Genomic DNA, 12375 nt, shown 5'->3' with positions numbered 1-12375 from the left:
TCCAAAAAATAGCATACCCAAACCAGATTAAGTAATGGACAAAAATTCAATTCTTTCACATTTATTGTATGGATTGTTCAAGATAATAGATAATGAAACACATAAATAGTTTTAGAGCTCTTTATTAACTTAGCTGTACATTCGAGTTAGTATATTTTGGGCACATAATTCATCCTTAGCCTACGTACCACTATCTTCTCTTACCATTGTTTGGATACATGCAGTCATTATTAAAAGACAAAATATGGCAGATCATTTATTTTTAGAGTACTCAATCCTAAATACTCTCACAAACGATAATCGTAAATTCTAATGATATTCAAATAGTAAATAAATCAATGCAGGCAAGCTATGGCATTCTATGAAATAAATAATTTGTGTGGCACTTCCCTGCAACTTTGATTACTAATTTTGCTGTTTAATAGAACTACATCCAGTACCATAGTTACTAATGGCAGTAATAAAAAATGAACTTGTATAAATAAGTGTTTACTTATAAATAAAAAAATATAACAAAAAACATCCTCACAATGTGAATGAGTCTTATTTGGTGTCACACATTAGTCGAGCCTAACATTAGCACCATTTCATCTTACAAATACTTTTTTTGTGACTTCCCTGAGAATTTCATTATAAAAGTTAAAAATACCTAATACTAAATGTATAAATAGTGTGGTCTAAACTTAAATGATTCTCCGATTTGAGCCAAAATGGTTACAGTAGTATTAGAGAGAAGTTTTACGGTATGAAAAGTTAATGGCTTTTTTTGGTTTGATAATTGCACGTATATAATTATGTTTTAACTGCATTAGAATAAACAAAAATTGTCTGCTTCACACTGACGGTCATTTAGGGCGATTTATATTAATCAAGAGTCAATGTAATGGAGATAATTTTTGTTGTTACGTCGTCGACACCACACTAGTTCGGATCTTGTTGGTTAGTGCGTGGCGTGGTGTGCTTGCGTGGACTTTCTTAAGCCCGACAAGGCGCTTCCGGTATCAGCCTTGCTGGCGATGGTCTGGTGGTGTCCGATGATATGACTTGCACTCCTCAAGAGCAGCGTCTGAAAAAAACACGCAAATAGCTCAGTTTGCTTACATATTTTTGTAAGACATACGGTAAATAAGGTGTAAAAATAGATCAGAATTTTTGGGTCTCCGTCCAAGACAGAATCTTCTGGACCAACGCCAATGTGTTGCAAATCTGTTTCTGAGCTTTGCCCTAGACACATTGAGATTAGGGGGATAATATTAGTGATTTATATGAACATCATTTGAACAGACAATAAGTGGATTGGCTGCCAAAATGTAATGGATATGTGCGTACGTGAGCTCGTCAGCTGAAAGGAATTTATGAGTATACGTAATTCATAGGTATGTGCGCGGAATTCATCAATCGTTAGGTAATATGAGTATAATGCTCACAGAAATTTTCTTTTTAAATTAGATCTTATGCCCAGGATAGGTTTTTCAAGCTAAGTTAGTAAGCTAGCAATGTAGTATTTCTAGATATTAGAAATGACGCTAGTTATGTCTACACAAGGCAATTGCTAACCTTGATATCTTAGCATGAAAATCTAGCTTCGTGTAGGTATCCTACTAGATCATTTGCACCTATGTATTTGCAGTGACTAACATCTCGTACAAAACAATGTGACAGCGAACTTTCCAGAAACCATTCCATCAAACAACACATCATCAAAAAACTCACCTAAAGGTCGGTCTCCCCATACAGCGCGGTAGAGAAGGCCATGTAGTCGAGCGCGCCGGGCGGCGCCCCAGGCCCGCGGTACGGCGGCATGCGCACCACGCAGTACTCCGCCTGGTCCGGGGGCAGCTCGCGACGGAGCTCCTCCGCCGTGATGTAGGGCTGCGGAGGGAGAAATGGGTGGTTTGAGCTCAATGGGCATTTGGTGGTAGGCGCGAGTTAGATCGAAGGTGCTGAGTTCGAGTGTTTTAAAACTTCTTTTAGGTTTGGACCAGTGATAGTCGAGATATTTTTGAGGTTTCTTACCTGATCCTTTGGCTGATTGTAAAATAGAAGAATACCAATTAGAGGCCAATTATACCAATTTATTAAAGTGAAATGTGAATATTTCGTTATTACTATTTATGAATTAAGATTCATGAAAGGCTCACCTTGTCTCCAGCTAAGATCCTGAAGCTGTCGATGACCTGTTCAGCGGTGTCTGTGTCGGTGGATTCCCTCGTCATGAAGTCCAAGAATGAGTCGAATGACACGTAGCCTGGTAAACAAACATTTCATTTACTACCAATCCATCTCATTCGAAGTTATGAAGTTTGTGTTGGTAGTAAAGTTGTATTTACCAGTGTTGTTGGGGTCGACGACGGCTAGGATGCGCTGGAAGTCGAGCTCTCCTTGCCTGTCCTTGCCGATGCTGTAGCCGACTGAGACTAAGCACGATTTGAGTTCCTCGGGAGCCAGACGGCCTGGAAATTAAATTATCGTTATTGGTAGGTGGAATTAATGTCGATGTCGGTTGAACGCACTAACATATTGATGGGCACGTAAAAGTAAAATGGATAGTTTGTCTATCTAATATAGTAAAATCAAATTTTGCCATCGAAGTTTTCTCAGTTTCCATTCCCATTATCATAGTTTTGTTGCTCACTATTAGCTCACTATGTAGGGCTTCTACTTTATCAGTTTTTGGATCTCTGATAACATTGACCTAATTAAAAAACAGTAACAAATAAACATACCGGTGCGGTTCTTGTCGAAGTGGTTGAACGACGAGCGGAACTCGGTCAGCTGTTCCTGCGTGATGCCCTTCGAGTCTCTGGTCAGGATCTGGTTCTCCACCTCGTTGATGGTGCGGTTGATGGACGTCAGCAGCTGCTCCCAGCCGACGCGGAGCGTCTCCATTGTGTATTGTGAGTACCTTGGGGACGGGAGTTTAGTGAGTATCGATCGGTTGTAGATACGTTGGAAAAGAGTTTTCATATTATTGATGTTGTTTTGGTTTTATTTATAACATAAGCGGGCAATCATCAATCGTCTTTGTTCGTCAGTTCGTGGTCAGTTCAATGTCATTTTCCTTTTTACTTTTGCCCTATTTTGCCCTCTTATTGCATTGACTTATAAATATACTTATTGCATTGACTTATAAATATACTTATTGCATTGACTTATAATAAATATATTACTACTAGTCTTATTTTTATACCATTTAATTTTAAGGTCTAATTTTTACACCATACTTATAAGTTATTAACAACCGCATTTCCCACACAAATTCTCATAAATACGAATGCAAATTAAAAAAGAGAAATTTAGTTTAAACTACAGAACGGATTTTCATGAAACTTATTATGCTGGAGCCTGGATTAAGGCATAGGCTCCATTTCATATCGGAATTTCCACGGGAAAACTCTTTAAGTCGAAGCGAAACTCGATGTATCAGCTCCATTATTTCATAAATGATATTCACCTGTTCTCGAAGATCATGCCCTCCTGCACGGCCTGGTGGATGCGCTCGAGCTCCTCGATGTGCGGCTTGTACGCGTACACGCCCGCCTCGTACTCCTTCAGCCGCTGCAGCTGGTCCTCCAAGGAACCCTGGCCAGAGGATGGTATGGTTAGTGGCGGTTGAGATATTCGAAGCTTGCTGGTTGAGCTACACCAGAAAAATATTGGAATTTTTTCGAGATAAATCGGGAAGCTCGAAGCATTCGCGATAGCAAGCGTTATAAGCCTACATCTTATGAATCTTATGATCCCTAGATATGCCAGATCAGTCAAAATAGTTGCTTGCTTGTATGAATATGACTATAAATGTATTTCGGATAGATTATAAGGTATGTACGTTTTGGAAAAGCTTGATTGTGTTTGTGATTTAAATAATTTAATATGTTGTCCTACCGTATCAGTTTCGTAATTGTAAGTGTAGACGTACCTGCAGTCCCATGCCAATAGCGGTGACGGCGTCCATCTGCCTCTCGATCCAGGGCCCAACGGCGTTGGCCTTCTCGGCGAACTGTCTCCGCAAGTTCTCGTTGTTCTGCTGTTTGCGGAGCTCGGCGGCCAGCGTGCCGTCGCGCTGCGGCACCAGCTGTCTCACGTCCGACCATTTGCGGTTCAGCTCCTGAAGATATAAATAACATTTTTGATTGGCTAACTCAATCTAGGGCTAGACGTTGATTGGTTAATTCTTTGGGTATATTGGGTTCGTTGATGAGCTTGGCGAAGAATAGAGAGGAGTATGCAGAGCAGACCACCAACCTCCAGCAATGGAGAGGCACTAAAGAAGAAAATGAAATTCTAGGTTCAGACGCAGATTGCCGAATTCTTTGGGGATATAAGGGTTGGTTGGACAGGGTAGTGTGAACTTACGTGAGCAGTGAGGGTGGTGTAGGGGTTCTCCAAACCACCAGGGATCTGGTGCTGCTTGACGATGGATTCTACCTGGTGTACCAAGTTGACGATCGCCTGAAATGTAAGATGGAATGTTTAGTCCATGATTCCAAAAGTATCTATCGTAATCTTAAAACATCGTCGGCTTAGGGTTTTACCTGGTATTCCTTGTCAGCTTCTCCGAGGGTGGCCTTGAAGCGAGCGTGGGCGTCCATGAGCCCGGAGATCTCTTCGATGGTGTGGACGATGAACATGTCCACCAAGTCCTCGCGGGTTCCATCCAACCTGAGATAATAAAATACGTTATTTAACTCTTGAAGTGTGGGAATATTAAATATTTCGATTGTCATAATTACTTTAATCTTGAAGTAATTTAATGGGAATGGCAATGACATTGCGGCGGTATTGCCCATAGTTATCTCAACTATTTGGGTGGCTTGTTAACCAAGCATTGAAAGCCACATTCACGTCTCCAGAATAATATTTCTCTTGTTTCCTTTCTCCTTGACTATTCCAGCTATATGCCTCCTCTATCCAGTTCTCCAAAACACTCACTCGGAATTAAAAAAAGGAAGCCATTTCTCCTTGGCTTTTTTTTTACATATCCCAGCTATATGCCTCCTCTATCCACTCCTCCAAAACACTCACCAGTTGTTGAAAGGCGCAGCGCGCTTGGCGAACTCCAGATGCAGCAGGTCGATCTGCTCGAGCACTCGCTCGGCGTCGTCCAACGCCTGGCGCCGGCGCTGAGTGAGCGCTCCCAGGCGGTCCCATTGGGAGCAGATGCGCTGGCAGCGCGCGTTCACGCTCGCCACCTCGTGGTATTCCAGGGTGCTGGAAGGTGAATAGGGTGGTTGAATGGGAGCTTTTTAATTTGGGAAGTTTTTGAGTTTTTGATGCCATAAGTAGGTTCAATATAGTATTAAAAGAGGTCATAATATGGAAAGCGTTTGTTCCATTAAATTTATGAAGTAAAATTAATATTATGACGAGCAATTGTGAATTGCAAAATGCAGTACAGAGAAGAAGAAGAAGAAGAGTACAGAGGTTTTGTCAGGGGACTGAGTATTGAAAAAAAGGTATAGATAATAGGTAGGTATTGTAAATCAAAAGACGATGTTCAGTTGTTCCTTCTGAACAAATTTCCATATTCCAAAAATACCTACATTTAAGCTTTGTATAAACTGTTCTTGTGTACAAATAAAGAATATTCTATCTATCTATCTACATTTGGCGGTGTCTTAAATTTAGTATTACCTAACTATAGTCACTATAGTCCTTAAAAAAGTCTTACTTGAGTTCCTGAGCAATGGCGGCGATCTGCTCGACGCGGTCCTGGTGTGCGGCCAGGTCCGACTCGAACGCCTCGTGCTTCTTCTTCAGCGCCTTGATGTCGTTCAGCTTGCACTGGCGGAAGTCCTGCGATTGCAGCATCTCCTCCTTGCCTGGAAATATCGTCAGTTTTTGACTCTAAATCTGATTCATACGGTTCTTGCAGATCATTCGTTTCATTTCGGATCTTAAGATTCTAGATGTTTCCGGACTGCCAACGGCAAATTTTGAAAGCCGTGGGAGAAAAAGTCTTCAATTTAAAATGTCTGCTAGTTTTTAATGTCCTAATTTTTAAGGATGAAGATCTTTTGATTGGCTTACAGCTAATAATAGTAAGGAGGTAGATAGTTTATCTCACCTCTGGTCCAGTCCTCGTGGATGTCGGCTTTGTGCTTGAACTTCTGGGCCAAGTACTCGAGACGCTCAAGGCGCATCATCTCGCTGAGTAGCCATTCCTCGAATGCCTTTTCGGCGATTTCCAGACCCTTCCATGATCCGGCGATGTCCTATAAAACGTATAAGTTAATAAGTTACCTATTTGTGTTTTGTTTATGTTGATTAACTGATATGTATTATGCTTACAAGCATATACTGTGCAGTAAGTTGATATAGGCTGAAGCTGATGCTTACAAAGGTGTGTACTTACAGAAACCATCTTGCCCTCAGTTGGCATGTAAGCGGGGCGGTTGCTCAGGCGCAACTTGGTTTGCAGGGTGTTGAAGTTGGTCTCCAACTTGGCTTTCTGCTCAACACGTGGTGGCTTGTGTTTACGCCTATAATTGAAATAGAGTTATTAGTATTAGTGACCAGTTGGTGTATTTAGATGATGTAATAATGTTCTAGGGAATAGTGTTTTACCTGTAAGTACGGTAATCTTCCAGCTTCTTCTGGCATCCGGCAAGCGAGTTGTCGGTCTGACGGCTGTTCAGCCACGGCATTGTGCGCCGGATCCATTCCAAAAGCTGAAAAACATTAACAATTAATTATATCACCTGAAACCCTGAAAACATTTTTAGGATTGACAAATACTTCTGGTATTACTTACATCGCTGGCAAGACGTTCGTATTCCTCCATGAGTCGTTCGTTCTCCTGGTTGACTTTGAGAACTTTGCAGATACGGTTCGCGGCCGTCTCAGCCTGGAATCATTCAAAGCCAGTTAGCCATTGGTCGTCGAACGAGATGTCGTTAGTAGCACATAAATCAGCCAATCAGCACAAACCTTCTGGGCTCCGGAGAAGCAATGGTAGTACGAGGAGACGTAGGTCATGACCGCTCGCTCGTCCGGAAGCGCCGTGTTCTGGAGATCTGACAAGCGCACACGCACGACATTTTGTTAGTTTTCATGCAATGGTTTTAAATTAGACGTACAGTTGGCAATTTTATCTGATTCGTATGCTTTTACAAGTAAAGTTGTTAGAGGTATAAAAAATCTTGTTATTTGATTTTGTACTTTTATTACTTGTAAAAACAAATTAATAAATCAAATTGGAATACAACATGTAAAGCTACGATAATGAGGATTTATGATTAAAATAGGTATAATAAACGTTTAAAATTTCATAAAACGCAGGTGTTTCCAAAAAAGTATTGAAGTAATTTGAAAGGGGAGTCACGGTCCAACCATTTCGAATAGCTGTACCTAACCACTATACTTTTAGAAATTAATCAGAATAAAATACTGTTCATACTTCTTGTCCTTACAATCCTTTAGTGTTAAGAAATATCTTTTTAATGTCTAAAAAATCTGTTCATAAAGACTGAGCCCCTTTCGTATTACAACAACAACAATATAGTTTGTTAGAATTCACAAATAGATTTAAACACATTGCATAATTCGCATCACCCACAAATTACGGGATGCGGGCTAAAAAACATAATGAACGAAGCACCGCTTTCATACAGTACCGCACTGGAGTGACAAGATTCATTGGAATCCACCAGTACTGATAATGAACGCAGTTACATTTAAAACCATGCTATAAGTGACAAATCAAGGCGGTAGTTAGGGGCAAGGCAGGTCTGAAACTCTGGGTTTTGCCGTAGCTTAGTGTTTGTTTTTGTTCGTCCAATAGGTACCTGCTGCGCGCCTTGGAATGCGTGGTAGTAACACGACACATAGGTCATTATGGCGCGCTCGTCCGGCTTTGGCGTGTTTATAAGGTCTGTAATTGTACCCAAGTTACATTAAAAACATTTCTTAGTGCACCACGTTCAAATTTCAATTTGCCCATCGAGGGGCCTTATTTGTGCGGTGGCATCTGATCACCTACGGCACTTATTTCCTTTTAGGTGTGCACTCTCGATAATGTAGTCCGCTGATGGGAGAGCATTAAGTAGATTCCAGTTACACGTGTTTGCGACCGCAAGTCTCGGTGGCTCCTAATTGACCACATCATCAGTAGCCTTTTTGCTGACCGTAGAAAGAAATTCTCGAGTAAATATTGGTGTTTGCTTACCGTCGGGGTCCAACATGCGGGGGATGTCGAGGTACTTCTCGGCGACATCGAAGGCGGTGTTGAGGTTCTCCAGAGGGTTGTCCTTGGAGAGCTTGCTGTAGTCGATGAGGTCGGGCCGGTGGCGGTGGATCAGCGCGCAGAACGCGAGTCCGTCCTTGAACGACAGGTGGAAGTTCTGCACGTTCACGTTCTTGTAGGGCGCGGTCTTGCGCTGGCACCAGAGGAGGAGACCTTCCTGCGAATTGGAAAGGGGATATGCATAAGGATTCCATTCTATTGCACCCAATCAATTTTTTTATTCCTTCAGTCCAAAGATTATCTGGCAGAGATATTGATAAAACCGCCTTTTGTAGCCTAATTAAGTTTCGACTTGTAAATTGTATTACATATTCTTTTTGGTGTAGTTACAAACAAACTATTTCATTTCATTTCATTACAAATAAACTATCTAGATCTATTAAGGCAGGTACAGGAATTAACAGCGCACAGAGATAAAAATTAAATGAATAGGTATCTTAGATTGTATTTGATTAAGAACACAAGGAAGTATGTGTATACCTTAGCGGTCATTTCCTCAACCGAGATGTCCTGGATGGCGAACCTCAGGATGATGGTCCAGATCATACCGAGGGTCATCTTCAGGTTACCGTCGACGATTTCTTCGGCACCAATGGACACCAGCTTCACGCCTGAAATTAACATCAACAGTTTCGTTAACCACTATTACTGTCTATTACGTAACTTTTGTTTATATCTGTCTGAAGGTAAAACCTTGGGAATACACTAAAATTGTACTAAACATTTTAAAATTTCTGTAAAATTTTAGTGCGTTTTAACGAAGTCGCATAAAATATGCTGCGCATGTTGTTGTCAGTATGTCGCATCTACTCGTAGTTTATTACAGGGAACCCGTTAGTCATCTGCTATTACTGCATCGGTTTTTGCTGAGAACACATACAACTTAACACTTCTAAGGAGATTACGGGTAAAGCCGCTGCAGGATTTTCTCATTAAACTAAGTGACCGCAGAACCAATTATCTGGATACACATACAAAGGCGAAGACTATCTTGAGTCCAAATAAGCAGCTAGATATGCGCCATATTTGTACCTCGCGTCGTGTTCCGTGTGCTTTGTGACTATACGCGAGTTCAATCAGGCACCACATAATACTAACATAATGTAGATACCTTCTTATGTTCGAAAATAAATCACGAAGCAAATATTTGTAACTGAACATTTTCGCCATACATATTTTAGTAAGGAAAGGTGTCTAGATTCACAGAATTCGGACAAAAAACTGCCGAAGAACCAATAGCCGTTGCATTAGATTACTTCTGGACCACGAACTGGCAAACGAAGGTTCGGACCCCTCTCCATTTCGCTGTATCGTTGACCTTAGACATATAGCCGTTCAACTTCAACTTCAACTTTATTTTGTGGCAATCTGTCGGCAGGTTTTGCCAACAGTTTAATGATTCATTTTATCATGACTTCTAAAGACCCAGAAAGCGTTACCTTTAGAGGCGATGAAGTCGAGAGCCTTGTTGACGTTGGCGATCTTGTGGAAGCGCATCTTGCCGCGGTCGGGCTTGGGCAGCGTCTCCCCGGAGATGACCTCGAGCAGCAGCATCAGCTTGAGACCGTTGCGGAAGTCGTCGTCGATGTTCTCGATGCCGGTGCCGGCCTTGCGCAGGTGGCTGTTGCACCATGCTGTGAAGGTCTGGAAAGAGAGAAGGGGGTTTAGAGGTTTCGTGGTCGACTTATATTGAAGTAGCGCATTATATTGAATAGTATTTCGCTGAATATTGCACCATGATGTGAAGGACTGGAAAGAGAGAGGGGGTTTAAGGTTTTGGTGGTCGATTTTGTGGTCGGTGTTTGCTTGTAACGCATTATATTAAATAGGATTGTCTAAGCGTTGGTCTATGATGTGAAGATCTGGAAAGAGAGAAGGGGGTGTAGGGTTTTGGTGGTGGATTTTGTGGTCAATGAGTGCGAAGTTTGACCCCTTAGATGTGTCTTATACTCTGTATGTGTTGTTGAATAGAAGATAATAACTATACGGTCTATACGGTAAATTAAGAGCGGTTAAAAAAAACACATGATTACGAATGCCTAAGATGTTATTAAAGTACCTAAGCTGTGCAGTTTTTAACAGAATGAAACCTCATGCATAAAAGGTACGAGATGAATCATTAATCTGCAGTTTTACATCGGAATTTAATCGAAGATCAAACAACCTAAAACTTACGTCATTTTTCTTGGATGTTAGCTTTATAAAACACATTTATAAATAGAGAATGAAATCCTATTCAGGTCGCCTAGGACTTAGTAAAGTTCTATTTGTAGCTTTATGTCATAGTTATGGATGATTATTAAATCTATCAATAGATTACCTAATATAGAAAAACAATCTAACGTGTAGAAAAATGCACACACATCGTCCCTCCGAGATGTAAATACACAGACGGTATTCAGTAAACAGTGAGTAGAGTAGTAAAATCGATAACTGCACATTGCACACAGGTGGAGGCGAGGGGAGCGCGGGGGTGTGCGGGGCGCGCGGGGGGGGGGGGACAGCTGAGGGGACGACCCCTGCTGAATTTGCGAGAGACATTAATAAAGCCCCGATGGTTTTGAAGGACAGAATAAATGACGACCAAATTGTAGTTAAAATACTCCTTAAATTTGGAATTGGAACACATGGAGATATCAAAGTTACATACAGAGCACTCACATAGTAAAATATATTCCAGACTGGGTAATATTATTATTATTCGAAAATTTTAAAAAAATGCCACACGGCTTTAATACTTAATCATGCTTGGAAGCTAATTAAAGGTCTTTAGATAATACCTAAATGACTTACTTTCTTTGTACCTTTCAGTTTTCAAATTCGACAGATTATTTTTCGTTCTAACGTAATCTATTATCTTCAGAGACATTATTTAGAAAATAGTTTGGTTGTACAAGCGATTGTCATTAATTAAAAGGAAAATAGATATTCAGTTCCCTGTAGCGTTGCTCAGGAGTTAATGCTATGTGTATTATTATACTTCGTTAGATTCCTACATAGCCTTGCTTTGGTCAGTCTCGTGAAGTCATCAAATACACATTTGCTGGTGATTATGTAAGAAATTACTCGATAATGATGTAGGTATTAGATGTCAATTATGTTCTCGATTGACAATAGAACTGGTCCGATTGTGAAATTCTTCACTATTGTCTGCATAGGTACCACACACGGCAACGTTAAATGGTTGGCAGGGCACACTAACGTAGGTAGTGTATGTGTGTGTCGGCGACGTCGACGTAATTATTTAGTTCTAGGCAACCCACACACGGATATTGTAAGCATGTAGTTGTGCCAGTGACAATGATTCATTGTTTTTATGATATGAAGCAAAATTTTGCAAGGCATTGTAATAGATTGAATGGCTCAGTTGGTATGATACAAGAATACAATAATAGGTATGGTGGTTCAAATCCCACTGAACTTACAATATTCCTTTTTTGTTTTTTTTTATAGATTTAATTTATTTTTTAAGATGGTTAATAATAGTATTGTAGTATAAACGAATAAAAGCAACACAGAAAGTAAATGAAACAAGTTATTAATTGTTAAAATTACCAAATTTATTCTTGCGGTAACATAAACATTAAGGATGTTACGTTTTTGTTGTTTTTCGTTTTAAAACATAGTTGTAGTTTATATTAATAAGGAAATTTTTCAAAAAGCAGTTTTAAATCATAATAAACATCAGAAAAGGATGGACTGGCTGTTTTACTAAAGTAAATAGGCAAGTCATTAGTAATATGAATCAACATGTTAATTAGCTAGAAATAAGATAACTTATTCCAACCTCAGTAACAATAACATCATTAACACATTGGCTTACCCATAATTGTAAATAATAATATGTCTTTAACAAAATAAGTAAAATCTTATACAAATGGAAAAATAAAAATTACTGAGCTAACCCCAATAATTATAATTTTCACCACTTTTTCGCCATAATGTCTTACGTCCATCCTTGTCTGACTTAAAGGACTTTTCATCACTAAATATCACCACATTGTTGCACCAATCAAAGTTTAAAATAGTCAGTCGCAAAACACACTCTGTTTCGACATCGTCGGATCTGATCGGTTAGAGCAATTTTCTTCGTCGGCTTCCGACACCGCAACCCAGCAGCACGCAAGTGA

General features: G+C 40.2%; 1 protein-coding gene across 2 annotated transcripts in view; it reads right to left on the bottom strand.

Annotated features, from left to right (window-relative positions):
• Positions 1–106: 106 nt before the first annotated feature.
• LOC105397193 (alpha-actinin, sarcomeric) overlaps positions 107–12375 on the bottom strand; it is a 32598-nt gene continuing 20329 nt past the window's right edge. The window contains exons 2-20 of one of the 2 annotated variants that reach the window (XM_038113846.2): positions 9685–9889; positions 8726–8856; positions 8168–8402; positions 7788–7873; positions 6755–6847; positions 6568–6671; positions 6356–6482; positions 6068–6215; positions 5672–5822; positions 5026–5211; positions 4536–4662; positions 4357–4452; positions 3920–4108; positions 3455–3582; positions 2727–2905; positions 2331–2453; positions 2142–2248; positions 1714–1872; positions 107–1066 (exon numbers count right to left, since the gene is read on the bottom strand). In XM_038113846.2, the coding sequence (XP_037969774.1) occupies positions 1714–1872; positions 2142–2248; positions 2331–2453; positions 2727–2905; positions 3455–3582; positions 3920–4108; positions 4357–4452; positions 4536–4662; positions 5026–5211; positions 5672–5822; positions 6068–6215; positions 6356–6482; positions 6568–6671; positions 6755–6847; positions 7788–7873; positions 8168–8402; positions 8726–8856; positions 9685–9889 (2574 nt within the window). In that variant the 3' untranslated portion in view covers positions 107–1066. Of the gene's footprint in view, positions 1067–1713; positions 1873–2141; positions 2249–2330; positions 2454–2726; positions 2906–3454; positions 3583–3919; positions 4109–4356; positions 4453–4535; positions 4663–5025; positions 5212–5671; positions 5823–6067; positions 6216–6355; positions 6483–6567; positions 6672–6754; positions 6848–6930; positions 7017–7787; positions 7874–8167; positions 8403–8725; positions 8857–9684; positions 9890–12375 lie in introns of both variants that reach the window. The other variant, XM_038113847.2, reaches the window with a different exon arrangement.

The sequence above is a fragment of the Plutella xylostella genome, chromosome 18 (assembly GCF_932276165.1).
Source record: "Plutella xylostella chromosome 18, ilPluXylo3.1, whole genome shotgun sequence".
Lineage (NCBI taxonomy): Eukaryota > Metazoa > Arthropoda > Insecta > Lepidoptera > Plutellidae > Plutella > Plutella xylostella.
The sequence above is the reverse complement of the archived record's forward strand: the minus strand, read 5'-3'. Positions and strand labels throughout refer to the sequence as shown.